The sequence below is a fragment of the Pieris brassicae genome, chromosome 5 (genome assembly GCF_905147105.1).
Source record: "Pieris brassicae chromosome 5, ilPieBrab1.1, whole genome shotgun sequence".
Classification (NCBI taxonomy): domain Eukaryota; kingdom Metazoa; phylum Arthropoda; class Insecta; order Lepidoptera; family Pieridae; genus Pieris; species Pieris brassicae.
Window position 1 is genome coordinate 15,177,601 of NC_059669.1, and position 27,370 is coordinate 15,204,970.

Here is a 27,370-nt window from a genome sequence, read left to right on the forward strand (position 1 = left end):
CTCCATTTTAATATCGCAAAATATTGTACAATGTATTGGCGCCATAATGAGAAAATCCAATGAACAATGATATAAAAATGTCAGATTCTAAATTCAAATGTAATATTTTGTTAATTTTCAATTGTAACAGTATTTATGGCCAGACTAAGTATAAAAAAATGCTGATTTACGTTTAATTCCAGAACAATACTTAAAATACTACATAGTAAAAAAAATATTATTATTTACCACGATTAAATTATTTTTGGAAAAGTCTGTTCCAAGACAAGGATTGAGGTCGTTTAAACCAAAGTGCCAAACTTAGTTGAGTGAATAAGTTTCGAACGTGAGGCATCAGAGCTTTTTGAATTAGAATTTTTTATAGTTACTTTTAATAAGTAAGTCACAATTTTGCAATAATTGTAGTTGTGAAACGGTTATCAGTGTGTCCACATCCTTTTAATAAAATGTGACCATGTGATAATGCCGACACTCTAGGGATTTTTTTATGTAGGACATATACAGTACGTTTATTTGCATGTATATTTTTTATATCCTTCGTTTGAATATCCTTAAGATATCAGATATATATATAACGATATCTGTTGCTATTTTAGACATAACGTTGCCATCATGGTAATAATAACACTCCTACATAATTCTACGTTTAAATATCGAACTAAGCTAACAGCTTTTATACCCATGGGAATGCGTTTGCCCAAGCTGGACGGCGTATAACACTCCGCACACAGTTTACTAATAAGAATGGTAGCGATTAATGAAACGAGTATTAACATTGTACTGGCAACACTTATAGAAAAACGCTTTTTAGGATTTCAACAAATTTATTTAATATATACTTACGGTCTATTTACTTTAATATATATACATGTGGTTTACAATATAATATGACACATTCGCCAAAGTTCACGAATCAATGACCCTCGTATGATGTTACGCACCTCGTCCTGAGGAAACTGACACTTGATATTTATTGTCCTTTAATTATCATACATTTTGTTAGTGAAAATATTTTTTTATTATAGCTCGCGAAAAGAGTTTTTAAAAAGCAAAGAGTATTTTACCAAGCAGAAACAATCGGGCTGGAATCGAAACTAGAATATTCGGGTTTTACCGTTTCCTATGTGCTAGAAACTGAACAAGCACGGCGGTTGCGGTTATATTAAAGTTAAAATGATCTCTAATGAATATTGTTAGAGAATTAATTACAGATATAGATATAATAGATTCTGACGTTGCCGTCTAGACTGTAAAGATCCTCTAAAATCAATTCATGTCACGCATATATCTTTAGTGACGTATTTGTCTGAGCATAAAATAATTTGGTATGACCGTATGGACAACATAATTTTTTTGCGCCTGCTTATAATTATAAGCAAAGATGTTTAACGATTTCATTGCAATGAAATTTCCAAGTTATTGTAACCTATTATTTTTGGGTGGTTATTTTAAATAGTAGAGGAAATCGAATCTTTGTGTTTTTGAATTAAGGTAGTAAAAACAGCTAAGATAGCATTATAAGCATCGTGCAGATTTTAAATCAGGGCGCAATGTTTGAACCACTGATCGAATGAATTTTGGTTTCATCGTGTCCATGAATAAGTCCACGTGTCATCGTGACATGATAAAGGGCGGCGTGTACAGGCACAGAGGGCTGGTCTCATCTGGCCATCATAATTATGAATGAAACATACGCCTTTTTAAAAATCCCATTGAAGAAAACAAATAATGTATAAAAAAATTAAGAAATAGTTTTATTTATTAAATAAGTCAACGATATATCAATTCGATATATAAATTTTTTGCATAAAGTTCATAACTTTATCTTATCGCAACCGTTAAAAATGAATGAAACAAAGATCGGATCAAAGATGTATATTGTGTTACACAGGTTTTATGTAGATGAACATATTGTCATAAGGTCTAGTGAAATCATATTTTTAAAGTACCAACGACTAAGTATTTTATATATACTTTAAGGTTTACAATTTCATTGATTGATGTTTATCGTTGGCTTATATTCTGGATCTTTTCTATTATTACAACTTAGTTCCATATCATTAGAACGTAGGAATTGGTTCACTTCCTTAATTTAAAGCATAAAATTACAAAGGACGTGCTAAGTAACATTGATTTAAAAGTGTAATTAGTCTACAATATACATAACCTCATTTACATCTATAACGAGTATCACATAACGCATATTTGCGCACTTTTACTAACTTACATATACATATTTCAATTAAACACTTAGTTATTTAACACTTCCAACTAAACTATTGGCACGTTGGGAGAGGTCTTTCTTGCTTCGTACAAAAATTTAATGCGATTCATAGCTTTCTTTTTTTTCTAATATAAATTGCATTTGGAGTTTATTTTTTAATTTACCGTTATGCGGTTGTTTGGGAGCCGTTTGACATTCGTCCATTTACCTAGTAATGTGTCCAAACTGAATATTTGTAAGGATTCTATAACCACAAGCACTTGTGGACTTCCCTATTTAAGTATAGGAAAACCCTCAGTAGAGGTAAACATGTATTAATATCAAATGTTGGGTATCCGTATACCCAATAAGAAAAATATATTTTTGATCTCATTAATCATTATTTAACCTTTGTGGTTATTCTTCCATCCAAAAAATCTGGTTGCTCTGCAAGTCCAACCCATGATCTTCATGTATTGGAGCAACCAAGCGCCTTGACCACTGTGCAATGTAAATTGTAGGCCGTTTACATATATTTGTCCAATGCCGATAGCTTATAATTCTATTTACAAGAAAAAAGTTCTAAGTTAGCGTCTAGGAATGACTCCAGTTTGAGGTAGCTAACCGCTTGGCACAAAGCACATTTAAATGGTCTTAATCCTATTCTCACTACCTAAGACTATTTATGTATTTCATTAAATTAAATACGACAATTACTCCCATTATGTCTGTATACCCCTCGTGGTTTGTGTTTGAAGAGTTGCATAGATCACTGCGACAGTAGCAATATCTGTAATAAAATGTATGTTTCATAACGAATGATAGGAAGAAATTAAAAAATTCTTAATTTAATTCTTGAATTTTTGTAACGATTTACAAAATAGAAAAATTCAAGAATTTTATTTGTATAATAACGGCCAGGCCCTCATTTTTTACCACACCTTAACAATATTTGATATATAGTATGAGGTAAAATTTATTATTAGGTTTTCACTGTATAATTTATTTTGACCCTTGTAATTGTACTTTTACAATTACTCAGTTAAATATATCCCAACCTTGAGTATATAAAGGTCAAGATATACATTATTGCTTGATCGTATCATAAAGCTAATGTGAACGTTATGAAAACATTTTATTTGATAAAAATTGCAAAAGGTTTGTTTGAGCTTAAATCTTAAATTCTAAATAAAGCTAATGTAGTATTGTGGCTAGCTAGCTAGTCTAGCTAATGTGTATGGGCATCGGTAATAGGTAGCTAGATACAACATGTAAATGTAATTAAATAGTAATAGGTATTTATGAGAAGAAATGCAGTGTATTTTTATGTAAACGACCTTTGGAATAGTGTTGGCAGCCGTATAGTCTATGTTCGTCAGCGTAACCTTGCATGAATGACCTTCAATGCATTCGCACATTTGTTTGCACCTTTACAATATTAGCACAGACCATATTATTTTATAGCCCAACTAATAATGTAAAAACTCAACGTTTTTTGGTGTAAATATATTTCTTGGGATGACAAACTAAAACCTGTTCTAATAATTATAAGTTTGAATTATAAATATATTCTTAATTACTCACTTATTGACAACAGCTTTATCTCCTCTATTGTCAGACGTACAACCCTCTTCGTAAGCCTCCACAACCTCAGTCTTCGGAGACCACTTGCCGTTCTTATAATCCTGATATTCGTTTTTCTGTTGAGCGCAATCGCGAAGGACGGCGTTTATTCTGACTGAAATCATAATTGAATCGAATATATTTTTATGTTTTATACAATTTAAGTAAACATATGTCCAAGTTTGCCTGATGCGTATACAGATTAACAAAAATTTCTTATAACAGAATAATAAAATGTCCATTAACTAAGGGACATCTATGTAATCACTTCATTATGTTAAACGTTTGAGCAAGACGTGTGCTTAGCGGCCTATAAACACTTCTATGGAGTATGGGTGTTTGTTTGCCTTTAAACCGCAGTGTTAATTGCTTCCATAGCACCATATGTGCACACTTATTTATATATCTTACGAATAATTGAAATTATATTTTTCAAATATAATCACTATTAAATACAAATGTGAAATTCCTGACTTTGATGCATTATGGTTAACGATAAACGGTTGTTTGGAATACTTTTCTGTTGCCATCAACATATAATTTAATATAATATGTAACTAGTGCTATAATAACTATATGCTATCTACACTACTCACTGACCTCCATTCTGAATATCAAGGTAGAAGTCCTTCTTCATACACATTGTAGAGAATGGACAGTCAACAATGAATTTGTCTGAGTAATCGAAGTGAACGCACAGTCTCTTCGTTGTGTTATAATATTCCCCGGGTTGGGGATTGATTAAACATTGGTAACATTGCAGTGCAGATACACCTGAAATTAAAAAAAAACTAAAACATCACTTTAATTAAACAGTTATGTAAATAAAGAGATTTTACAAATTCACGAATGGGACAGAAACTAAAATCATTGTTTAAAATTTAGTTTGACGTAATTGTAAAAAACAACCCTCAAAAGGTTTTAAGAAAAATAAGTGTGTAAAAACCTATAACGAGTTTGATTTTTACAAATAAGTTTTATACATATGAAGGTTGTTATTGCTATTTAACTGTGATGAGTCACGGACCTCTGCTCCTCGCGCCCACGTTTTGATTCATATTACGCATAGGCGGACATGCTGGAAGAACATTCTCAGAACGTCCTCTGAGTTATGACTATAAATAAAGGTTGTGTTTACAGCATCTATCATGCATCATGTTAGCGTAGTATGAAGAAATAAAATAAAAAGGTGTCAGTACTATCTAGAAGGCTACGTTCAATTGTCGATATTATGAAGTTATATTATTTATCCGTATTTATTGTAATTAGTTCGTGTTGTTACTGTGTTGATGTTGATTATTATGACGATGAAAATGTGGAAGAAAATAAAGATCGTTTAAATATTAATCAAACTGTTGATCGTAGATTTGGTGACGAGGAGGTAAAAGTAGATGCAAACATAACAAATCCCGACAACAGTAATGTATCAGAAAAATATTCAGCATATTCTACGTTGGGTATACAGATTCAGCCAATATCTAATGAAAATCCTATAGTACAATATTATCATTCACGTGCTAAATCCATTAAAAGCGATTCTTTCGTACAAAATTATTCGAAATTCGTATCGAAATTAGACGTTTTTAAAGATTATGTATACCTGTATGATGATAATGCTGAATCGAACGTTTTGAGGAATGATAATATGTCTCAGCTGTATCAAAAACAAACGACCATTAATATGACTGAAGCTCAAAAATTAAAAGAATATGCTATTAAATTTTACAACCTAGAACCAGCAGCAGCGTCGAGTGTATTAAATGATATCCCGAGGGATAATAATCAAAAAGTATGGTATGTTCCAGAAAATTATCCCTGTTGGGAACTCCCGCTTTTGTATGGTGAATTAGGACAGAGAATGAACACCACTGAAGTTTTCTTGATTTTCGGGGGACGATTGAAAAATGTTGTTGATCCTGGTTATAATGAAACCGTTTATAAAACACCCAGCTCATCCACCAGCTATTTACCCAATCGCTGGTGTGGCGTGCTACCTTGCTATGGAGACCACACTCTTTGTCTATTTCCAGGCGATAATTTATCAAAATTATGCGAGAAAGGATATAATGTACAAGTCCCGTCTATCTTAGATCAAATTGCTTTGGTTAACACAATAAACTCGATGAGAAACAGAGTTGCAAGTGGTGAATCAGATCGATATTCGCACTTGCCTCCGGCAGCCAATATGAAAGAAATCAATTACGATTACGATTTGCAAAAGGTCTCTGAAGCTTGGTTACGTCAATGTCTTCCGGGACCAGCACCTTGTTCTGCGCTCGATGGTGAAACAGTATCACATCTAGAATGTACTAAATATGCAGATAATTGCTGTTTTAAAAGCCAATCTGCTTTTCGTTGGTAATTTTGGTAATGTTATGATAGATATCTATCTAAAATTCATTCTCTCGTATAACTTAAGTCGTTTCTCTTACAGTACACCTAAAATGGAATGTTTTGTATCACCTATTATCGGATGTCTACATGTATGGTATTGGAGTGCTGGAAAAAATATTAAACAAGCAGATATAAAATGCGGTCGTACGTCTGTTAAAACCTATAACACTGTTCAATTACTTTGGGCTAAAACTTTAAAAATAGGATGTGCTTATGGAGAAAGGAGCTATGGAAATATCAGGGTGGTATGCAATTTTACACCAGGAGCGCCATTCTTTTTAAAGACAGGGTTATATTGCGGCATTATCGATCATTCAAACAATATATTGTCTGGTTCATTCGCCACGAAAAAAGCCTTCTTGGATTCTTTGCCAGTATTTTGGGATAGTATAGAGCCGACTGAACGAGATATGTTTGAAACATCAGAACACAATTTGCCTAGTTACATTAACGGTATTGACAGCGTTAACACCATATGGGGTGTACAAAGTTTGAAAAAAATATACAAAGAAGGCTGGGTGCGAAAATATCTAGGTAAACCAGAGAATGGAACGAGAGGAATGATCGCACGTTTAGTAACCAAGTTTACTTTTGTAGATGAAAGCGAAGCAAGATGTGATACAAATGAGTCAATGTATATTGCGGGAAAGGCTGGTTCGCTTTGTATGGAAAGAGGGCGGAGATATATAAATCTGTGTTACGAATTTAGAGATCCTACGCCAGGATATAGATCTCTGGCTGTAGCTGCTCCTATAGCATTGTTTACTCTAATCCTCTATGATTTATTTAGCGGTGTTGTTAGACAATCTAATTAGATTAATACGAAATCATTTAATGTAATTTTTTGCACCTTTTAATTAGTAACAATCGCATATCAAGGCTTGACCTTATTACATCGTCTTAACAAAACAAGGAAAAATATAACAACTGAAATCAGTTAACAAAAACATAGTTGAAAGAGACCGGTCAGTAGTTTTGCATTTCACAGGCACGTATATGTAAATGATGGATGTGGTTAGGTCCTATTATTCCCATATTTACTAAGTGTGTGAGTCACCCCCTCAGCCGCATCATTGAATTACAATTCAGATCTTGTTCGTGTTTTATTTTAAAATATTATGCGCTGTTATCACGTATGATTCAGACCTATTTTTGCATATTGAATGACATCAAAATTTTACGTAAACCGTTTTTTCGATTATTTAATTTTGATATTGGTGTCAAGTATTAAACAACATTATGAACAATCTTGACATAATTTACGCCCCTGTAATTATTATAATTCATTGTCATTTAAACTGAATACTGTTCAACAAAATAATTACAGGAAATCTATTTATTCTCATGTGTGTATTTAACTCTCTATGGTTGTAGCGGAATAACATTAGAAATTAAGAATTCTTTATTTTACTCTTTAAGCCTGTTTAAATTAAATTCTAATCGGACTTATGCATGCAAAGACTTAGGCAAAAAATCCTCTTATGTTTTAATGCTTTTTTTAACAGCTATGCAAATGTTGTTGATGTTAAATCTTCTTGTTGAATTGATTGAAAGATAAGGATAATACTCTTTAGTGATTATTTTTAAATTTTAATATAGATGTTAGCTGTAGCATTATTTAGTAAAGTCAACATCAGAACTAATATTTTGTTTATAAAACCCGTATTTATTCAAGGTTAAAAACATTCGAAAATTATACTTAATGTGTCGTCAACTATGTGATTGTAGTTTAATTGTGATGCAGGATCTTATTGTTTTGCTTTAAAGGTCAAAGGCTTCCTTATTATCAGGTATTTGTTCTATGGAACTTACGTTACCAAAACTATTATTCACAAATTCAATTAATTCTGAATAATATATGCGTCATTCTTCATCTTCTAGGTATTTATGGGCTAGGTTAGGCAAACAAAATTGATTTCGATATCCAATGATTTTACCCTTATGGCAAAAAATTTACCCAAGATCGATTCGGAATATGGCAACTTTTACTCCTAAGAATTTTAAAGATTTCCAGCTCACCACTGATTAAGCTTTAGAGATTTTATTTCATATAAAAACTAATACTAAGTAACTTATACGAGAACACTTCTGATGTGTTCATATTAAAATTGTTTGAATCGTTTGAAACCTTTAAATTTTATTTGCTTAAAACAATATTAAAGTCTACATCACTTCAAATAAATTTCAAGGTTATATTTCACGGTACAGTGCAAAGTATACTAAACAAAAGCCTTACCTGTTGTAATCAGAGACAAAGTCACCATGGCCAGGTATTGCTCCATCGTCGATACTCGTTCTCACTGCGCCGGCGCCGTGTTTGGTCCAGTTTGAATTTGTGCAACTCCGCAGCTCATATAAAACAGCCAGTCGTTGATAGCGTCCCTGTTCGAGCCTGAAATGTATAATTTTAGTTATTGAATTATTTTTATAGTTTTAAAGGACTAACTATTTTTATGATAAGGTTATTTGAATCCCATTTTTTTCTATTTAAAAGCATTTTTGTAAAATCGTACTAATTAATATTCTATAAAAATTAAACACACTTCCTTAATTTATTTTAAAAATAAATGAGTTAAATTATAAAAGTATTTTGTTATTGTAATCTGTTTATGCCTAGATCGCTATCGATGTCAAAACGTGCATTGTTTTTATGATGATAAATTACAGCAATTTTACTCAACGACTGAATCTCAAGGCCATGACCGGCTCAAGACTTTCAATGTTTTACATAGCGAAAACAGGAAAGTAAACAAATGGATTTAAAAAAGATTTAAGAAAGAAAAACCACAATTATACAAAATCCATTTTGCGTTGATTATTTAGTTTAAAACGATTTTCTTTTGTTTCGTTATACACACTTAACAAAATATTGCGGTAAATAGCTGCTAAACTAATGAAGACCTTTAATTTACATTTTGTATTCATGAAGAAGTGAATAAAATGCATATATTATTAATTGGAATGTTTAAGTAATATCATTTACATAATAGAGTGACGCTACAGTTAATAAATAGTACTTTATTGTAAGCAAAATCCGGGATGTTTTATTCTGTTTATTAATGACCACCGATTTGGCTTAGTGTTTAACGCATATAACCTGGTGATTTTGGTTTTAATTTCCGGTGTAACTATAGTTAATGATAAGTGTAATTAGCGCAAAAATATATGTCCCATGCTCCATTGAGGGGATATACAACGTAGTTATACATGCTCCGGTAGTCCCAGTACAGAAGCGAATAGAACGATTTTACCTTGCTTTTATAGCCCAAAAGCAACAAAGTAAATTCGAAACAGCCATCTTAGGGTTCAAGTTCGCAAGAACCGAACTAAAAAGAACGATGAGGTCTTAATCCGGTTTTAAGAGACTTGCGTAATCTTTTTTTTAATACTTCGTATACAGTTACGTCTTATTAAGGTATTTCGAAATTTTTGATTCAAATTTGTTTAGTAACTTGATCGCGTCACTCGAACAATACTAGACGTTAAAATACCGAGAATACTAGTGTAAAGTAAATAAAATACTCGTATAATTGGTAATTTTGACGTTGAAATACCTAAGAAGCAAGTAAAATGAGCGTGTGTACGTTGAATTAAGATAGATCGTTTTTTTTTAATTTCTTGACAGACGAAGTCGAAGGCTTCTTAATGCATGGAATCGATACAGAAATACTCGGTTTAAAAGTTGCTATACTTCGTACAACGTAATAGAACATTAAGTGGGGAAATTTTTGGATGCTGAAAGTGCGCATTTTAATGCTCAAAATAAGTGAATTTTTAAGTGATTTACTAACAACTCTATAGTAGTGTAAATTATTCGTATACGAAAATGACACTTTCTAACAATAGTAATTTATATATCACATATACGTGTGCGTACGGGTTGGATTTTACACAAAATAATATCTTAGTATCGTGCTGAAGTTCGTCGTGACGAAGATGTGTCGCTAGCTAGATATAAGTGACGCACTATACTATGTTATTTAATTGATTCGTGACTTCACTCAGCTGATTGCCTTGGATTACCTAACGAATTTTTATTCTAGCGTTAACCTTCCTAGCCGCTTTTTTAAATATATTTAAAGATTTATTTCCTGCAATTTGAGATATTGTTACGTGTTTTTATGCTCTTTATATCCGATAACATTCTATTACTAGTTGTCCATATCGCTTTTTAGATGTTGGATATATAATGGATATCTATAGGCACAGATAATAGAATAATATCCGTAAGAAGCGCAGTAGTACTTAGCAAATGGAAATTGTTATTTTTTTTTATTTCATGTTTAAAAGTTTTGTGGGTACCGCAAGGATAAATAATAAAAATAAATCAATGGTGCTATAACCTTTTTAGGTCTGGTCCTCAGATTTGTGTACCTTTTTCATGATCATTTGTTAATCTAATAGGCAAGCAGGTGATCAGCCTTCTGTGTCCGACGCACGCTGTCGACTTTTTGGGTCTAAGGCAAGCCGGTTTCCTCACGATGTTTTCCTTCGCCGTTCGAGCGAATGTCAAGTGTGCAATAGCAAAAAGTCCATTGATGTACAGCCGAGGATCGAAACTACGACGTCAGGGATGAGAGTCGCACGCTGAAGCCACTAGGCCAACGCTGCTACCGCATGGATAATGGTAATAATATATGGGGTGGGATATCAATCCGCTTTCTTTAATCCAAATTTATAAATATTCTCGACCTTGTAGGGAAATTAAAAAATATATGGAAACTAAACGCTGAAGCCTATGGAAAAGTCAATATCAGCCCCCTTTAAAAGCATAATATAGGAGGGTATATTGTAATGCATATATACCTTTATTGCAAACATGTGTGGCGTGAGATGTGTAGTATGTGCGTGTGCGTACCCAAAAATTTTAACTTACAAATCCGATTAACGGCTTATGTAATATAAAACAAGACGGCAGGCGCTGTGAACACCTTTATTTAAATATGAATTTAGGCAATTTATTGCGTATTTTAATTAATGCGTGAGGCTTAGACCATGTAATCGGTCAGCTCTCTATTCTAAAGTAGTTATTTGTTGTAAATGTTTAATCCCATTGGATATTAACTAATTAATCTGTACGATTATTTTCTAGTACTTTTAATTTGCGATTTCGAAGTGCGTCATTTGAAACTGAATTTGTTAAATACGAATTATTTATTGGAATAATCTTTACATAGTAATGTGGCTTTAATATTTGACCTTTATGGTGATATTAAAACCTCATTATAACCCAAGCGACAGTCTATTTGAAAAATAAAAATGCGTAAAGCTATATAACGCAGAATGCTTATTAAGCAAATATTTGACATTTCGGTAGGACAGGTGATAAACCTTCGCATAAAGTTTTTTTGGTGACGTTTACAACCATCAGAGAAATAATATTACATGAAGTTATTGAATGACGAGTGTAATGAATTGCGCAACAACGCTTGTTAACTGTATTTAAAAAATCTCGAAGTAAAGGATTAATTGCAAATATCGATGTGTCCGTTAAATTAGTTGATTACGGGTGAAACAATACTGGTTCCACGTTAAAAAGCTCATTAGCATTTTATATGCTTTACTTAGATAAAAAATGATATATGAAGACGCAAAACTATTCTTAAAGCATGCATACTATTATAATTTGTAAGTCCTATATAACAAAATAATAGTCCAAAATATATGTAGGTAATTCAATAAATTTTAATTCTCATTTGATACATTGTAGTTAACGGGCTATTAACATGTGGCGTCATTACTCCAAATTCCTTTAAATGTTAATAGAACAATAGTCAAATGTTGTGATTGAAAACTGCTGACTTGTCGAGTAGTAATTTTTCACAACCAGGTCACTCGGTTCATTAGATGTGCCAAGTTCCAGTTACAACATTTTTGTAATCAACAATTATGTCGCTGTATTTCTTCTACTTAACGGCCATTAAGCGATTGAGATTATCAAAGAGTTGATAATGTTAATACGTAAATACGAGGAGTGTATACTTTTTAATTTCATGCCAATTTAACAGAACGAAAACGCATAAATACTGCTCTATTGTTATTTTTACTCTGTATATTTTGTTCTAAATTCAGTAAATTAACAACGTTATAGGAGCTACAATTAATATTCTCTTAAAATTAATTCTTTGGTCTCTATAATATTTCACGGAAACTGAATAGAATATAAAATAAATTTCTAATGGTTTCCAAGTTCGAAGAAGTTTTTTTTTCATAGACATTTGTGTATGTACGCAAAACTATAATTTTAAACATTTTAACATAAATTCTATTGAATATGAACGTGTGAGTAGTGCAAGTAGCTAGAGGTCGATGTATTTGTTAGCTTTAGGTGTGGTTTAGACAGGCTAAAACGTATTGAGCAAGCAGTCATAATATGTTCAGGAATTTTGAAATGAAACCTTACTAATTAATATTATAATTATAATTCTATTCAATTAAAATTTAATATAATTATATTTAATAAATTTGGAGAGTGGCATAGCGGTTGTTCCAAAATTGGTGTTTCTCTTTAAATAACTTTGTTCTTTAATTATTTAAATTGTTAAATAAATAATATCATAACTTTGAATTTTATTTAGATGTAAGAAACACTTTATCGACTAAAATCACTTGGACACTCACTTTACCTTACGATTTAAACACAAAATGTTTCACTACTACGTAGCGAGTATACGCGTGACTCAGTGCGTGGCTAAGACTTCACTGGTCCAACTGGCGTCTTTGCAAGACCTGTGTCACACTACGTAATGTTGTGTACTTGACCGTACGATGGCTAAGCAATTTGAACCTTGCTCGAATTAACCACATTTTGTGTACTGGCGTCTCAGTTGCTTTAGTGTGTATACAACATTTTTGCTTGAATTCTGTTGATTTTTAGCAATTACATCGTACATTTTTAATCAAAATAAACTATAAAAAATAGTAGACATACAATTGTTGGTCTTGGACTCTGATTTTTGTATTTTTGCCTTGTTAATTTATTTCTATTTTTCGATTTTTCAAGACAGTTTTTTATTTTGCACGTGTTATCTATATTATAATCAATTACTCTAATGTAGTAATTGATTTTGTTTAGTACATTCTTATTCCGATTAAGATATAATGGATGATAATTATGTTTAATAGTTAATTGTTTCCACTGGTTTTCCTTTTAACAAGCCGGGAGTGCAATTTATCAATTCAATCCCTGTGGGGTCCACGATAGTTAGATGCAACAAGAAAAACATATGCAGTCTCAATTAGTATTCTTAATAATTCATTGTAGAAGTAAAATATGATTTACCGTTCCTTAAAATCGTTGTTGGTTTTTGAGACAATTATTGTTTTTTTTTTACTTAATATATTTCATATTCAATGTATAGTCGCTTGGTCGTTATCGATATAAGTAATATATTCAGTCATTATATGCATCATGCGTAAATGTTCATTTCGCTTTTTTAAGAACAATAAATACGGGATTTTTTGCTATATATATTTATAAGCTGTTAATCAGACTTGTAACTTAAATTTTTTGGTTACGTTTCAAGCACACACTACACATTTCATGCCACACATGCTTGAAATAAAGCTATATATGCATTAGAATATACCCTCATATTACGCCTTTAATGGGAGACTGATTTTGACTTTTCCATAGGCTTCAGTGTCTAGTTTTACGTTTATTTTTTATTTACCTATAAGGTCAAGAATATACAATGAGCATAGCAATCTTCTAACGTTTATCTTATAAATTTGGATTAATTAAAGCGGATTGATATTCCACTCCATATATCATTGCCATTATCCTTGCGGTAGCAGTGTTGGCCTAGTGGTTTCAGCGTGTGACTCTGATCCCTGAGGTCGTAGGTTCGATCCCCGGCTGTACATTAATGGACTTTCTTTTTATGTACGCGTTTAACATTCGCTCGTACAGTGAAGGAAAATACCGTGAGGAACCCGGCTACAGAAATCTGAGGCAAAGACCTAAAAAGGTTGTAGCGCAATTGCTTTATTTTACTTTTATTTATAAATTTTAAAAAAATATTGCACCTAAAATAGAATAGAGCCGTTATATCGTGGTTCGTACTGTACAACTCCAATGAACCAAATACTACGTTTCATAACATGTAATTAATACAATGTAATTAATCGATTCATTTGTGTATGTCTATTGTTGATACCGTTATGTAACCGTGAAAGTATACGATTACCATTCATCACAACAATGTGTCCGATTACATTGTGTGAGCTGAATAAAATCAACATGGTCCAAACAAAACATTGATTTATTTACAACCAAAATATATTCTGACAAAAAAATGTAGAATGCGTAAGTACCGTGGCAACATTAAATCAGAAAGAAATGGCTCTCTGCAGTAAGACTATATTGTAAATTACTTAGAATCCTTTGCTTTTGATCCTTATGTAAAATGTGACTAAAGTGTTTATTGATATCTATTTTTGTCATTATTATTCTAATCCACCGTATTTTTTGTGGCTTTCCTGAAGCATATAAACAAATATGTACATAAAAATAATGTTCGAAATTTTTGCCGTTTAACTTTATGTCGCGTGAAATGTGAGTTATAAGTTTTGATAATAATCACATATTGATTCTAAATACATTTTTCATGCTAATCTATCGAAGTGACGTCTTCCAAGACTTAATATGGGAAATCGGAGAGTTGATTCAATATGACAGCCTATGCAAAATCTGATACAATGCACACTTGAGGCAGGGAACCTAGCTCTATCAAGAGCATGGTATAGCAAAGGGTTCAACTTATGGGGTTAGTTAGTAAGCAAAAGTATCTAGCAAATATCAATTGGTAATGCCAATGCGTTGACATAGTGTTAACCGCTTCCGTTACCTCACTCGCATCATTGTTTCCTATGTTACCCAATAGTTGAGTAAGTGTGACGTGAGAGATTTTCATAATTTTATTACGAACAAATATTATAAAATACGTGAAGTTTGACCTCGTTTACAATTATTGCAGACTGCGCAAAATTGCATTAACTATTGTATTCTCTATGGCCTAATGGTTCAGAGCTGGGTTTGTTACTCGTGTAATTCGTAGTTTTCTCGAGTTCTATATAAAAAAATGTTATAGACATGCGTCATCCCCTTTCCCTAAGAAGGTTTAAGATTTTAAAATATACGGTAACAAATATCGTAAAATTTTCTTAGATAAAGTGTATTTGAGTCATGTTAGGACAAAGCGTAAATTGTTTTCGGAGAGTATTTTTATCTAATGCTCTATTTAATTACTATCATTATCATTATAATTATCAAGTCAAGAACTTAATGTTATCTAAGTTCGCGCCCGCGGTCCTGCATTCTTCATAAGATTTGACGAATATGTTATTCACTTACGTGTCATTGTCTACTTTTTCTTTTTAGGTTTGGATGGTTTGAATTTTTATACTTTATACACATAACAAATATTTGATTGGTTTCAATTTCGCGCTCCAGTAGCGCTATACGTAAAATACAAGGCTCAAATGTTTTTTGCTAAGTTGAAACTAAAAAAAGAATAAGACGTTTTCTTCGTAACTGCAGCTTATTCTAAAAAGCTTTGAAACTAAAAGCGTCTCGTATTATTTATCCAGCGACTTTTCACTGCGCTAGTACTTTGTAGATAGGTCAAGCGAAACTAGAGTGTACAAGAAAGAATAAAAAAATGTTGTCACGAGCTCTTTGCTATTCAAAACGTAAAAGAAAACGATATAACTTAGTCAAAGGATGTTGTGTAAGCTTTACTTAAGCGCATTTATTTAACATAATTTTACCGTGTAGGTACTGATCAAATAGAATCTCCCTTCCCCATATTTAAAGGTATGATACTCGCGAAAATTTATCTTTTTAATTATTAAGTTCTTCAGTTAACAGATATTGTCAACGCCATGTCTTCCCGGGGTGAACTACCTCTAGAGCTGGCGTTACGTGGACGTAGTGCCTCCATTGCCACAACGCTGCTACAGCATTGCGCCGACGCAGATGCAAGAGGACCCAGAGGAAGGACCCTGCTGCACAGAGCCGTTGACGCAAGGGACGCGTTTTCAGCCAAATTTTTGGTAGAGAATGGTGCCGATCCAAATCTATCGACGAAGTAAGTTCAAATATTTTGTAATACAACTTTGCTTTTAGGCCATTAATCAAAAATATCGACCTTCAAATTAATTAATTGCCTATAGGCCTACAATTAGTAGTCAATGTTAAATTATAGAGTATTTCGTTTTTTAGACAAATTACTAATTACGTGTAGTTTTATATTGTTTCCATAACCAACTCAATTTAGATTAATATATTTTTACTTATTTTGTGAATTTGTTAGTAATATAAAAACTGAATAAGCCTATGTAATTTTCGAATCCTTGACCTTATGCGGAACAAGTTGGCGTGTTCTTTCGCAACGTATCGAGAGTTATAAAATTATTGGTTGTATATAGCAAAGAAATGTAGCCAGTTCCAGTTATTTCGCAATTATCGGAGGTTAAGTAATATGAACATGTGCCTATTTCTAACCCTCGTACATAAAAATCATCGCGTAAAACTATAATGGGAGATTTCCGCGTTTAATTTTTCTTTGTATGAACATATGCTTTTCAAACTGAAACATGTTTTTGTGACAATGAAACGAGTATGACGCGCTTCGAATGACCGCGAATTTTTAAAGAATCTGTTTACTTTATGACGCCAATTTTTTAAATGTTAATAACCTAATTTAAATACGTTAAAATTCCGCGATAGTTTGAGACTTAACTTAATTGATCAATCGTTAATGCTAATCAACGATGTTGTTTTCTGGTTTGCATTAGAGATACACATTAGATTTCAAATATATCGCGAAAAAAGGAGTGGCGGAGAATTTGTTGCCAGTTCTTTTAGTTTTATCCACTGGCACCAAAAGTTAATATCAAAACATTTGATTTCATGATTTATTTACTAATGCAAACCACAGGAAACGTTATAACAGTTAAAGTTTATTGTGATAATTAAATTCGTTTTCGTTTGGAAATACATATGTATTTTCTAATTTACATTATCTTTATTATCTGCCGTAATTATATAGAGAGCTTCTACCCTAAACAGAGATTGCATCGTATTTTTCAACATTAAAAGCATAATTATTAAAAGTTATCAGCCGGTGTCGCAATAATGATATGAAGGAAACTAGCTTAGAAATTTCGCAATAGTCTTTTTGTGAATTCTGACACTCGATTAATCAAAATATCACAGTGCGACCGCTGTACAAATCCCAATATACCAAGTTTTATAAGCAATTATAGTAGTTTGATCTTTAAAATTATATTAAAGCTTACAATAAAAGACAGTAACTTAATATTCATAAAACGTTCAATGTTTAATGCTACGTTTAATTGATACTAATGAATCAAGTAAATACAATTTGAGTCAAAGGAATTTCACAATTGGTTTTTCCTATTTTCTCTTACATAAATACATCTTGACGTAAACAGTTTAACCGATTTCGCTGAATTACGATACACAAATTATACCAAAATTATGCATCGGAGCTAGCTGCCTTTTTATAATAAGTAATGTATACACACATACCCCATCCCCTCCCTCTTGTAAAAGTAAGCAAAGCTCTGAAAAATAATAGTACATAAACGTATTAATAATATATATACGTATATTTCTTTTGTAGGAATCCTCGAATGCATTTCGGGTTCAAGCATGGGTGGGTAATATGTGTAAAAAGTATATAATTACTGTTGACGTAATCACCAAATAAGGAAATCAAAGATCCCCTCACCCCCTGGTGCACGCGTAATACTTGAACGGCCCCTAATTATTAGTCTTAAAATATTTAATTTTTTAATTATGATTCAGTGTTGTTTACCACTTTAACATTAGTAATACTAATGGAATGTTTGCAAAGGTTCAGAGAGCACCCAGAACTGACTTAATTTAGTTATTTACGTTCAATGCTTATTTGAACAAATAATAAAAGTATACAATAGTAATGTAAAATAAATAAATTTTATTTCTTTTCGCGCGTTATACTTTCAACACGAAATCCCGAACCTCAGTTATGAACACAATACCTACGTACCAGATTGTATATTATTAAAATTGAAGATGATATACTTTGCCATTAGACATTTCTCCGTATTTTTGAAGCAGACACTTCTCTATGCTCAATTATTTGATTTGCAATAACTTATAAATAAATAAAAATCTACTACAAGGACCCTAAGTCGAATTGGTTCGGAAATACTTCTGTGGGTAGCTGGTTCCACATAGAGGTGGTGCGCGGCAAAAACTGCCTTAAAAAATGCTCTGATGTGGAATGACGGACGTCTAGTGAATACGGTACCCTTTGGAACGAGAGATCGTATTAGATCCTTTAGATATTGGTTTTCTATTACAGAGAAGAAGGCGATACAATATTGCATCTTATAGCTGGTCTAACTGCAAGTTCCTGCGATCCGGAGACGATGGAACAAATGGTGGAGATCGCTGCTATCGTTGTTCAGAAAGGCATAGATATAAATCGGCAAAATAGAAAAGGATTGTGAGTATTTTTTTAAATTGCAGATAAACTATAATAAGTTGAGTTTTTAACGTTGGTAGTCTTTTGCTTAGAACACCAGAATCCCTGAAGCTAGCATAAAAATCATTCAGTTCTCTCAACAAATGCAAGAAATTAATTGTTAAAGTAGCTGAGTTTTTGTAACAATATTTGTCTTTGATCGATCATTTCTTACCAATGCATGTAAGTCGAATAAAAAGTTGAAACTAATTGATAAAAATTGATTCCAGTACACCTCTCCATCAAGCGGTAATAGCAAGGAGTCAGCAAATATTCGACCTCCTTCTAAAGCAATCTAATCTAGATACAAACTTAAGAACGATCTCTGATGAACACCCACCCTTATACTATGCGTTAGTAGACGATCGGCGTGCGTCTATATCTTCTAGTGAAACATTGGTCATGAACGGCTCAAATCCTTTCGATACGCCTGTCACAAACAAAAATGCGTTCACGGAGGACCCGGTGGAGGGCAAGACTGATATTATTGAGAGAGGTTTTGCTGCAAAGTTGTTAGAGAAAGGGTGTCAGGCGAATCCGTTGTACTCGAATACCGGAGATAGTCTACTGCATATTTTGGCCCAGGGATGGTTTGAGGTTAGTATTATATAGTTGAATTCTTGCCGAAAGTTCCTTGGTAGATTCGTATGTAGTTTATTATAAATGTTTTTATATTGATAATTTTATATAATCCTTATGTAAATCCTGGCCACAAAATTACGAACCAGTTAGAAAAAACATCCCGTAAAAGGTCCCGTAACAAATAATACAAATTTCCAACTCAAAGTGAGGTACTCATGGAATAAACTAAATATTGAATGTAACGACAGTTTCTATTTTATTTCTTTAACATTTCAGGAATCGGCGGTATTTCTAGCATCTAACCTAAATGGTGACCTGAACCATACCAACGAGGCTGGTCTGACAGCGTTGCATGCAGCGTGTGCAAATGGATTAACTAGATTAACCGCTACATTGTTAGAAAATAATGCCAGACCCAATTTACAGACTGCCTATGGAGAGCACGAGGATACAGTGTACAGGTAATTATGCAATACGGTGATATTCAGATTCTTAGAGCTAATAACACCCGTCAATAACGTATTGAATTTGACATACGGGGGTCTGTTAAGCGCGCAATTCGTTTATAATTCCCCATCTGTAGAATACTGCCTGATTATTGAAAAACAGTTCCTAACACATGCATGTTTTTTTTATTAACATAGAAACTTCAAGTCAAAATAAAGTAGTGGCCCTACATACAACTCTTTTCTTGACCTCAAACTTCTGTATCAGATCCTTTTTTCTACTTAATAGGCAGGTAGGTGATCAGCCTTCTGAACCCAGACACAAGCCCTTGATTGTTAGGTCTAAGGTATGCTACGTAATTCTTCACCATACGAGCAAATGTTAAATGCATATAGTCTGCCATTGGTGTGATTCTAACGTATGAACTCTGGGATGAGAGAAGTACGCTCCAACCACTAAGGTACCATTGAAATTAGGATTATTGAAAACAAGTTGTAATTTAAATGTCGTAGGTTAAATTCTGCCTATTTCAAGTACTACAGTCAAAATCTATTATAACGACATCGAAGGGACTACTCATATTTGGTCGTAAAAACCGATAGTCGTAACAGCCGATGACGTTGTTATTAAGTACCTAATACAAAGAATTCAGCCGGGACCTTTGATTTTGGTCAATATAACCGGTGTGTTGTTCTAAACGAGTTGTTTGTCGTTAACGGTTTTGACTGTATTTCTATTCATCTTTAAAGTTATATGTTGGTAAATTAGTTATTACTTTCAAAGCAGGTAACTAACGACATGTCAAAATTCTTTATAAAAACTAAATTTTTAAAAATTAACTTAATTTTTTTAGGGGTGTAGTTTTTGTATGGCCCCACACAAAAACTTTTAGGGTAAAAGTCTTTTTTTAATTTAGCTTTAATAAGGTATTATATATTTATTCATGTTAACTAGATTCCGAAATGAAATGGGTACTCTATACATTAATTAATTATTCTGTTCCTTAACAATTAGAAACGCGTGTAAAACGTAATTCATACAAGTGTAATTTTCCGCATTGTATGTTATAAAACGAATTTGCACTTTTGTACGTAACATTTTATTGTATATTATTGCATGATATATTATAATTTTCGTATAATTCGCTATTTTGACGTCTATGAAAATTGAAATAAAATAATAATTTCAATTTAAAAAATCCTAAAGTAGTTGATATTTGAAATAGCTTTGCAAAAGTGTACCTCAAAAGTAATAATTAATACTTGTACAATAAAAGAAATAACAAAATAATACCTATATGAAAAATGTTTAAAATAAAAAAGACCAGTCTTTCATTAAATAATATTTAATCGTTTGGAGTATTGGCATTTTGCCTAATTATATTTGGGTCGTACGACAAATGAAGGAACAATAAAAATAATTAATACAGATTTGGCGATCGTACAACACTTAAAGATGATTAATGTTATCAACATAGTAACGATAAAATTGCGTTCAAAGATCGAAAACAAAAATATTTTAGCAGTCTTTTTCTGATAATTAAATACAGGATTATAAGCAACACAATATATTTATCAAAACTTTAACGGATATAAACGAGAATTGATCATATACCTATCTCACTCTATTCGAGCGCTTGAAAGCAGTACACGCGAAAGACCATATAATGTAATAAATTCAAATAGATTGAAATGTAAACTCGATTATACAATAGACAAAGCCAAGGCAATCTACCGGCTATAAATCTTATACGTGCAAATATATTTTAATATTTTTTCAGACAGACTCCCTTACATCTGGCGGTACTTAATAACCACGAAGGTTGTGTTCTAGCTATAATAGATCACAAAAAATCACTAGATAAGGAAGATTCCTCATCAGACCGCTCTAGTGTTATACCAAATCTGAATTTGAAGAATTCTGAAGGGTACACGCCGATAAGTCTTGCGCTCACAGAAGGTAGAATCATTTTTTAAATTGAAACTTGGGAATGTTTAACAGTGAGAAGAGAGTGGTCGTGTGAACTGAGTTTCATTATCGGGCGTCAAGGCAAAATACAAAATACCATCCGTATCACCTCGACGTCCGTCGTTCCACAACTGAGCGTATTCTAAGGCAGTTTTTGCCACGCACCACAACTATGTGGAGCCAGCTGCCCACTGAAGTATTTCCGAACCAATTCGACTTAGGGTCCTTCAAGAAAAGAGCGTACCAATTCTTGACAGGCCGGAAACGCACTTGCGAGCCTTCTGGCAATGTGAGTGTCCATGGGCGGCGGTATCGCTTAACATCAAGTGCCTCCTATTACATTAAAAAAATCCAATGACGTATAAGCAAATCCTTGGAATTGAATTATAGGAAGTTTAAGTCAAGTGTATCAATTGAAGTTAGTAAAAATTCGGGTTTATATTCGTTAAATAAGTTAATCTAAATGTTTTATTGGGCAAGGGGAGGCATTAGCAACAATACAGTTGAAATCTCTAAACAAAGGCTATTATTGTGAGACCTTTGCAATAAAACATGATATTAATGTACTCGGGCCATAATCATAACTCTATGTTCGGCTGCACTGACATTAGCCGCCGTATTCGCACTACAAATTTCATTTAAAGAGCGTAATATATAAAGAAATATATATCATTACAGGTCACAAACACCTAGTAGCGCCGTTGATAGATGGCGGCGCGGACCCTAACATACGAAATGGAAAGGGATTCACATTACTTCATCAAGCTATTGTTGAAGAGGACTCTAGGACAGCAATTTACTTACTCGACCACGGTGCTGATATGAATACGCTGTGAGTTGCTTTGTTTCACCTCTAACCGCTTTTTTTATTGTTTAATAGTGTGAAATTAGTAATTTTTTGCTTTTTACGTATGCGTATGCTTGTCAATTAGTGCAATTACTGAATTCAATTCGTGAAATATACACAAAGACGTATCAACGTATGTGTTAAAACAAAATTATGAAACAGAAGCAAAAATGTGTGTTTGTAACGGGTGAAGTACCGTGAATGAGATCGCAACGACCGGAAATTCAAAATAATGTTGTTATCTATTAAGAAATTTTATGTAAAAAAAATAAAAGTCAGCACTTCTTAACTTCATTTAGAACTGACGCAGGAGAAACCCCACTTCAATTGGCTATCCACTGTCGCCTAGGCTTAGTCGTGGAAGCATTATGCGTACGCGGAGTTGACATGAGCAAACTCGACGCTAACGGAGTACCTCCTCTTTGGGCCGCACTCGATTCGGGACAGGAGGAAGTTGCTAGTGTACGTATAAAGTATATTAAGATATTTGGTCATTAACGTTCCTATACTAAATGAATTAACTTGAATCTCTGCATCAGTCAATCAATAGATTAAAAATAATATCCTCTAATATTTAAAGTTTTATGCGAACTCCGGCCGGCAACGCACTCGCGAGCCCTCTGGCATTGAGAGTGTCCATAGGCGGCGGTATCACTTGAGCATCACATGAGCCTCCTGCACCCCTGTTCTATAAAAAAACGTGTTAATCCAGGACCCACAGAATTATCAAGAAAAAGCATGAAAGTTTTTTTTCTATATATTTAACCCAAAAAACCTCATAATCCTTCTACAGTATTAATAATAATCATAAATATATAGATACCTCTAAGTATAACACATAAATAACGCCAACATAGTCGTGAATAAAAGCTAATATTGTATATTTAAAAAAAATTGAATAATGGACCTCCTTGACCTTGATGTTTATGGTTTAAGCGTCACGCTCCATCCGTTAACATACAGCTTTACACTTTCTCCATCAGCCGTATTCATTAAAACCAAAACAGTCTAATTGCACTTTTTTAGCTGTAGTTGTGGTTCGTCTCTTTCTGTCAAATTGTACTTAAGCTGTGATAAAAAGAGACAGTAAATTAAACGGAATAAAAAGTCAGAAAATGCGCAGTCATATACTATGCATTTTCTGGCGTTATTGAGTTCTTATATGTTATGCAATTTACATTGTGTAGACAATACAAAACCAACCAAACTCGAGTAATCCTGACTTTTATATGGTGAAATTAAATAAAGTTACGAAGATCACACTGTAGAAAATATTTTTTTTGGTTGATATATGATTTTTTTGTTGTACAGATTCTCGTCAGAAACGGCGCAGATGCTGACTGCTGGGGCCCTGGTCCTGATGGCTGCATACAAACACTACTGCATAAGTAAGATTAATAACTAATTTAATCAAAAGTGGCAAATTTTGTTATCGTGGCCAGGTAGGTACGGCCAAAGTTGTTTTAATAGGGCGTAAATTTACGTTATCCAAGATTTTTTATATACTGCAAGGAGAATGCAAAAAGGAAGGAGTACTAAAATGTATTTTTTTTATTTGTTGAATGCATATTAAGAATGTATTTATACAAAACAAGTTACTCTTAATATAAATCTATGTCTACTATCTGTAATCTTCGATAGTACAGTGATGTTAATATTTTTTTACGAAATTAAAAAAATACGGGAAGAAATTAATTAAAATATTACTAACTAAATAAAATGGCAGGTTAAGACAACTGCAATAGCCAGCCGAAGTAATAACATATCACCATTATCAATCTTTAAACAGGGCCATAGACGAAAACAAAGAGAATCTAGCAACTTTCCTCATCCGTTCCGGATGTGACGTGGAATCGCCGCGAAGAGCTGGTCCATCCGGCGAGGGTTCAGACGTCGCAGCGGACAAACATACACCTCTTCATCTATGTTGTACTTGGGGACTTACTGATGTTATACAGGTATGGTTGGTTAATATTGTGACGATATAGTGGAAAACCGGACTAATTTAATGTTTATGTCACCGGAATATAACAAAATCCGCAAGTTTATGAATTTCTTAGAAAATTTATAAACTTTCGTAGGATTCTAAACGAGAGATAAATTGTAGTATTTTACGCCCACATTTTCATCAATGTATCGTATTAAGTCGTCTTCGTAAGATTCTAAACGGTTAGGTTAGAGACTTATTTATCCAATCAGAGCGCACATGCCGTTTGGTTATCGCTTATTTATCATTTTACATACGAGTTCGGTAAGTTTATCAATTTGCGAAAATGTGTGCGTAAAATAAACAATTTATGACTCGTTTAGAATCCTACGAAAGTTTATAAATTTCCTAGGAAATTTTGCTAATCATATTTCTTAGATAATATATATATTTTAGAACTATATTAGATTTTGCTACTTCTACAATACTTCTTAGTAATTTTGTTAGTAGAAATCAAATTGTAAAACTAAGGTATTTTACTTTTGATTTTTATCAACGACTATAAAAACCTATAAAACTCGTTATTATGAAAAAATATGTAATTATTGGTAGATATCCCAAATACCCGAAGTTTACCATCTAAATCCTCTAGACGCTCCTGGAGCATGGCGCGAACATTAACTCCAAAGACGCTGAAGGCAAGACCCCACTACACATTGCTATTGAGAACCAGCACGCCGGGATAATATCTCTTCTCTTATCGCAACCTGGAGTAGATTTATCAGCAAGGGACAATCGGGGAGTCACTCCCTTCGCAGCGGCTCTCACTGCGAGGAATAACAAGGCGGCACAAGCTATTTTGGAGAAAAACCCCTCGGCTGCCGAACAGGTGAACAGATCTCAGCCAACCTTAGTTTTTATAGGTAGTAAACATGAAAACTATAGCTTAAGTTAACTTTGCGAGTACAAGTGACTTATAAAAAAATACTACCTTTAACAATTAAACACAATAGTACCAACTTACGATTTTCAATTGAATTTTTTTCTTAGGAGTTTATTTAAATGAGTTATAACTCCAATGACATTAAGGTTCCAATGTGTGGAAGAAACCAATGTTCCGAATAAATTATTAAAATGTCAAAACCTACTCGGTTATCGTCTTTTCTATAGAAAAATCAATGATATGTCTTGTATTTAATATGTTGAAACCCAACTTAGTTCTGTATTGGATAATTCTTAGGTAAAGAAGGAAGTGATTAGTTTATAAATTATTTATTTCCAGGTGGATAAAAAAGGCCGGAACTTCCTACACGTCGCAATCCAGAAATGCGATATGGAGAGTTTGATGTTTTTGCTTTCGGTGAAGGTAGATGTCAACTCGCGGATTCAAGATGCGACACTAGCGCCGCCATTGCATCTTGCGGCTGCATCGGGAAATGAAGCCCTTTTGAGAACTCTACTTTTGGCTGGAGCAAGGCCTAACGATAGAGATGCGCATAAGTAAGTGTGTGTTACGAAATGTAAACTCTGGGGCCTAACTCAATTCTTCTTAGTCTCTCCATTACTGGAGGTTGGCCGTCAATCACATGAAGCGTGTCTTGTCCTGTGCCAGATGCAGCAACTCTTTCGCAGTCGCAATACCCGTCAACTCCCTAACGTTGCGAATCCATGTTTTTTTTCCTTCTACCAACACACCTAGCTCCTTTGGGCATTTCTATATTCAATGAAATCTTTTAGTTCATTGGACAGTACGTTTTTCTACAACACGCACGTCCGGAACGTGAACGTGAACGTGAACTACGGAACGTAGTTTGGCAAAGTACTTACACCAATGATGCGTATTGTATACATTATAGATAATCAATAGGATATTTCTTTATTTGGTTTCCATCATCAACTTTCTACTCTTTCTACTAATCGCTGACCTCGGGTGAAGTGAAACTCGTCAGTGTCTTCCAACTGAAAACAATAATTTAGAAATAATCGAAGCGAAATTTATTTTATTATAAAGTAATAATTTAATAATACATTTTGTACTCTATGGCACTGTAAGATTCTTCATGAAATAATATTACGAACATAATTTACGTACGATCAGGCGTACGGCATTGCACGTAGCAGCGGGCACGGGTGGGACCTCTCAAGCGGCGATAGTATCCGCTCTCATAAGCGACGGGGCTGAAGTAGGCGCAGTTGACGCGGCGGGAGATAACGCATTGCACGTGTGTGCTCGCGAGGGTCACGCCCCCGTTGCACGAGCTTTACTAGCGGATAGCGATATCGATGCTGCTGCTACTAACCTTAAAGGTAAATTTTATCGTAAAATGCCTTAAAACATAACAACCTGAAATATTAATTTCATTCTTGGCATTTTAATTGGGTCCGGCAAAGTGTATTATATTAAATGTGCTATGCAATAAAAATACATAATATTTGCACATGATAGTTGTAACCGCTATTATTTATGAACTGAATGCGTTTCATTATATAACATTATTTCTATATATTTTCTCTATATAATCGTATAATTGATATAATACTCAAATTATATATTTTTTATCAGTTTCCTTATGATACGAAGTTTAATTAAAAACCTAAAGAACATTTAAATAAGAGAAATGAGACGAACGTTTATTAAATAAAAAAAATTAGACATATATCTCTGCATCTGCTAAAACAACGTTAATATTACAGGTCGCAACCCACTTCATGAGCTATGTTGGTGTAAAAAAGATAATGCTGCAACTATATGTGAAACATTCCTAGAGTTCATGCCGGACTTTCCAATCAATAGGACAGATTTACAGGTATGCAATAACTAAAAACGGTCTATTTCATAA

General features: G+C 33.2%; 3 protein-coding genes across 5 annotated transcripts in view; 2 read left to right on the forward strand and 1 right to left on the reverse strand.

Annotated features, from left to right (window-relative positions):
* The window catches only part of LOC123710248 (rabankyrin-5), a 39,500-nt gene that overhangs the window by 10,183 nt on the left and 1,947 nt on the right, over positions 1–27,370 (forward strand). Inside the window, exons 6-18 of the mRNA XM_045662032.1 lie at positions 16,085–16,311; positions 18,598–18,741; positions 18,990–19,356; positions 19,618–19,802; positions 21,569–21,747; positions 22,435–22,588; positions 22,903–23,065; positions 23,915–23,991; positions 24,393–24,561; positions 25,183–25,419; positions 25,813–26,030; positions 26,629–26,837; positions 27,225–27,337. Of these exons, the coding sequence (XP_045517988.1) occupies positions 16,085–16,311; positions 18,598–18,741; positions 18,990–19,356; positions 19,618–19,802; positions 21,569–21,747; positions 22,435–22,588; positions 22,903–23,065; positions 23,915–23,991; positions 24,393–24,561; positions 25,183–25,419; positions 25,813–26,030; positions 26,629–26,837; positions 27,225–27,337 (2,442 nt within the window). The remainder of the gene's footprint in view (positions 1–16,084; positions 16,312–18,597; positions 18,742–18,989; positions 19,357–19,617; positions 19,803–21,568; positions 21,748–22,434; positions 22,589–22,902; positions 23,066–23,914; positions 23,992–24,392; positions 24,562–25,182; positions 25,420–25,812; positions 26,031–26,628; positions 26,838–27,224; positions 27,338–27,370) is intronic.
* On the reverse strand, positions 1,861–12,978 carry LOC123710250. 2 transcript variants are annotated; one of them, XM_045662036.1, is made up of 5 exons: positions 12,842–12,978; positions 8,457–8,612; positions 4,427–4,600; positions 3,788–3,941; positions 1,861–2,993 (listed from the first exon to the last, which is right to left on the reverse strand). In XM_045662036.1, exons 2-5 carry the CDS (start codon positions 8,500–8,502, stop codon positions 2,873–2,875), a joined length of 495 nt encoding a protein of 164 aa, XP_045517992.1. In that variant the 5' UTR covers positions 8,503–8,612; positions 12,842–12,978; the 3' UTR covers positions 1,861–2,872. The 2 variants fall into 2 exon arrangements, with proteins under 2 accessions (XP_045517992.1, XP_045517991.1); XM_045662035.1 differs by having other exon boundaries at positions 12,847–12,947.
* On the forward strand, positions 4,926–7,050 carry LOC123710249. Of its 2 annotated transcripts, XM_045662033.1 has the most exons (2): positions 4,926–6,184; positions 6,261–7,050. In XM_045662033.1, the coding sequence occupies exons 1-2, from the start codon at positions 5,058–5,060 to the stop codon at positions 7,033–7,035; spliced, it is 1,902 nt and encodes a 633-aa protein (XP_045517989.1). In that variant the 5' UTR covers positions 4,926–5,057; the 3' UTR covers positions 7,036–7,050. The 2 variants fall into 2 exon arrangements, with proteins under 2 accessions (XP_045517989.1, XP_045517990.1); XM_045662034.1 differs by having other exon boundaries at positions 4,926–6,356.

What these genes read in the sequence shown, in the direction of transcription:
- LOC123710249 (XM_045662033.1), top strand. Translation starts at nt 5,058, where the DNA reads ATGAAGTTATATTATTTATCCGTATTTATTGTAATTAGTTCGTGTTGT. An exon ending in AGCCAATCTGCTTTTCGTTG is followed by an intron (nt 6,185 to 6,260) that starts GTAATTTTGGTA and finishes TTTCTCTTACAG; the next exon opens with TACACCTAAAATGGAATGTT.
- LOC123710250 (XM_045662036.1), bottom strand. Translation starts at nt 8,502, where the DNA reads ATGGAGCAATACCTGGCCATGGTGACTTTGTCTCTGATTACAACAG. An exon ending in TTTGTCTCTGATTACAACAG is followed by an intron (nt 4,601 to 8,456) that starts GTAAGGCTTTTG and finishes TTTTAATTTCAG; the next exon opens with GTGTATCTGCACTGCAATGT. An exon ending in CCTTGATATTCAGAATGGAG is followed by an intron (nt 3,942 to 4,426) that starts GTCAGTGAGTAG and finishes TTATGATTTCAG; the next exon opens with TCAGAATAAACGCCGTCCTT.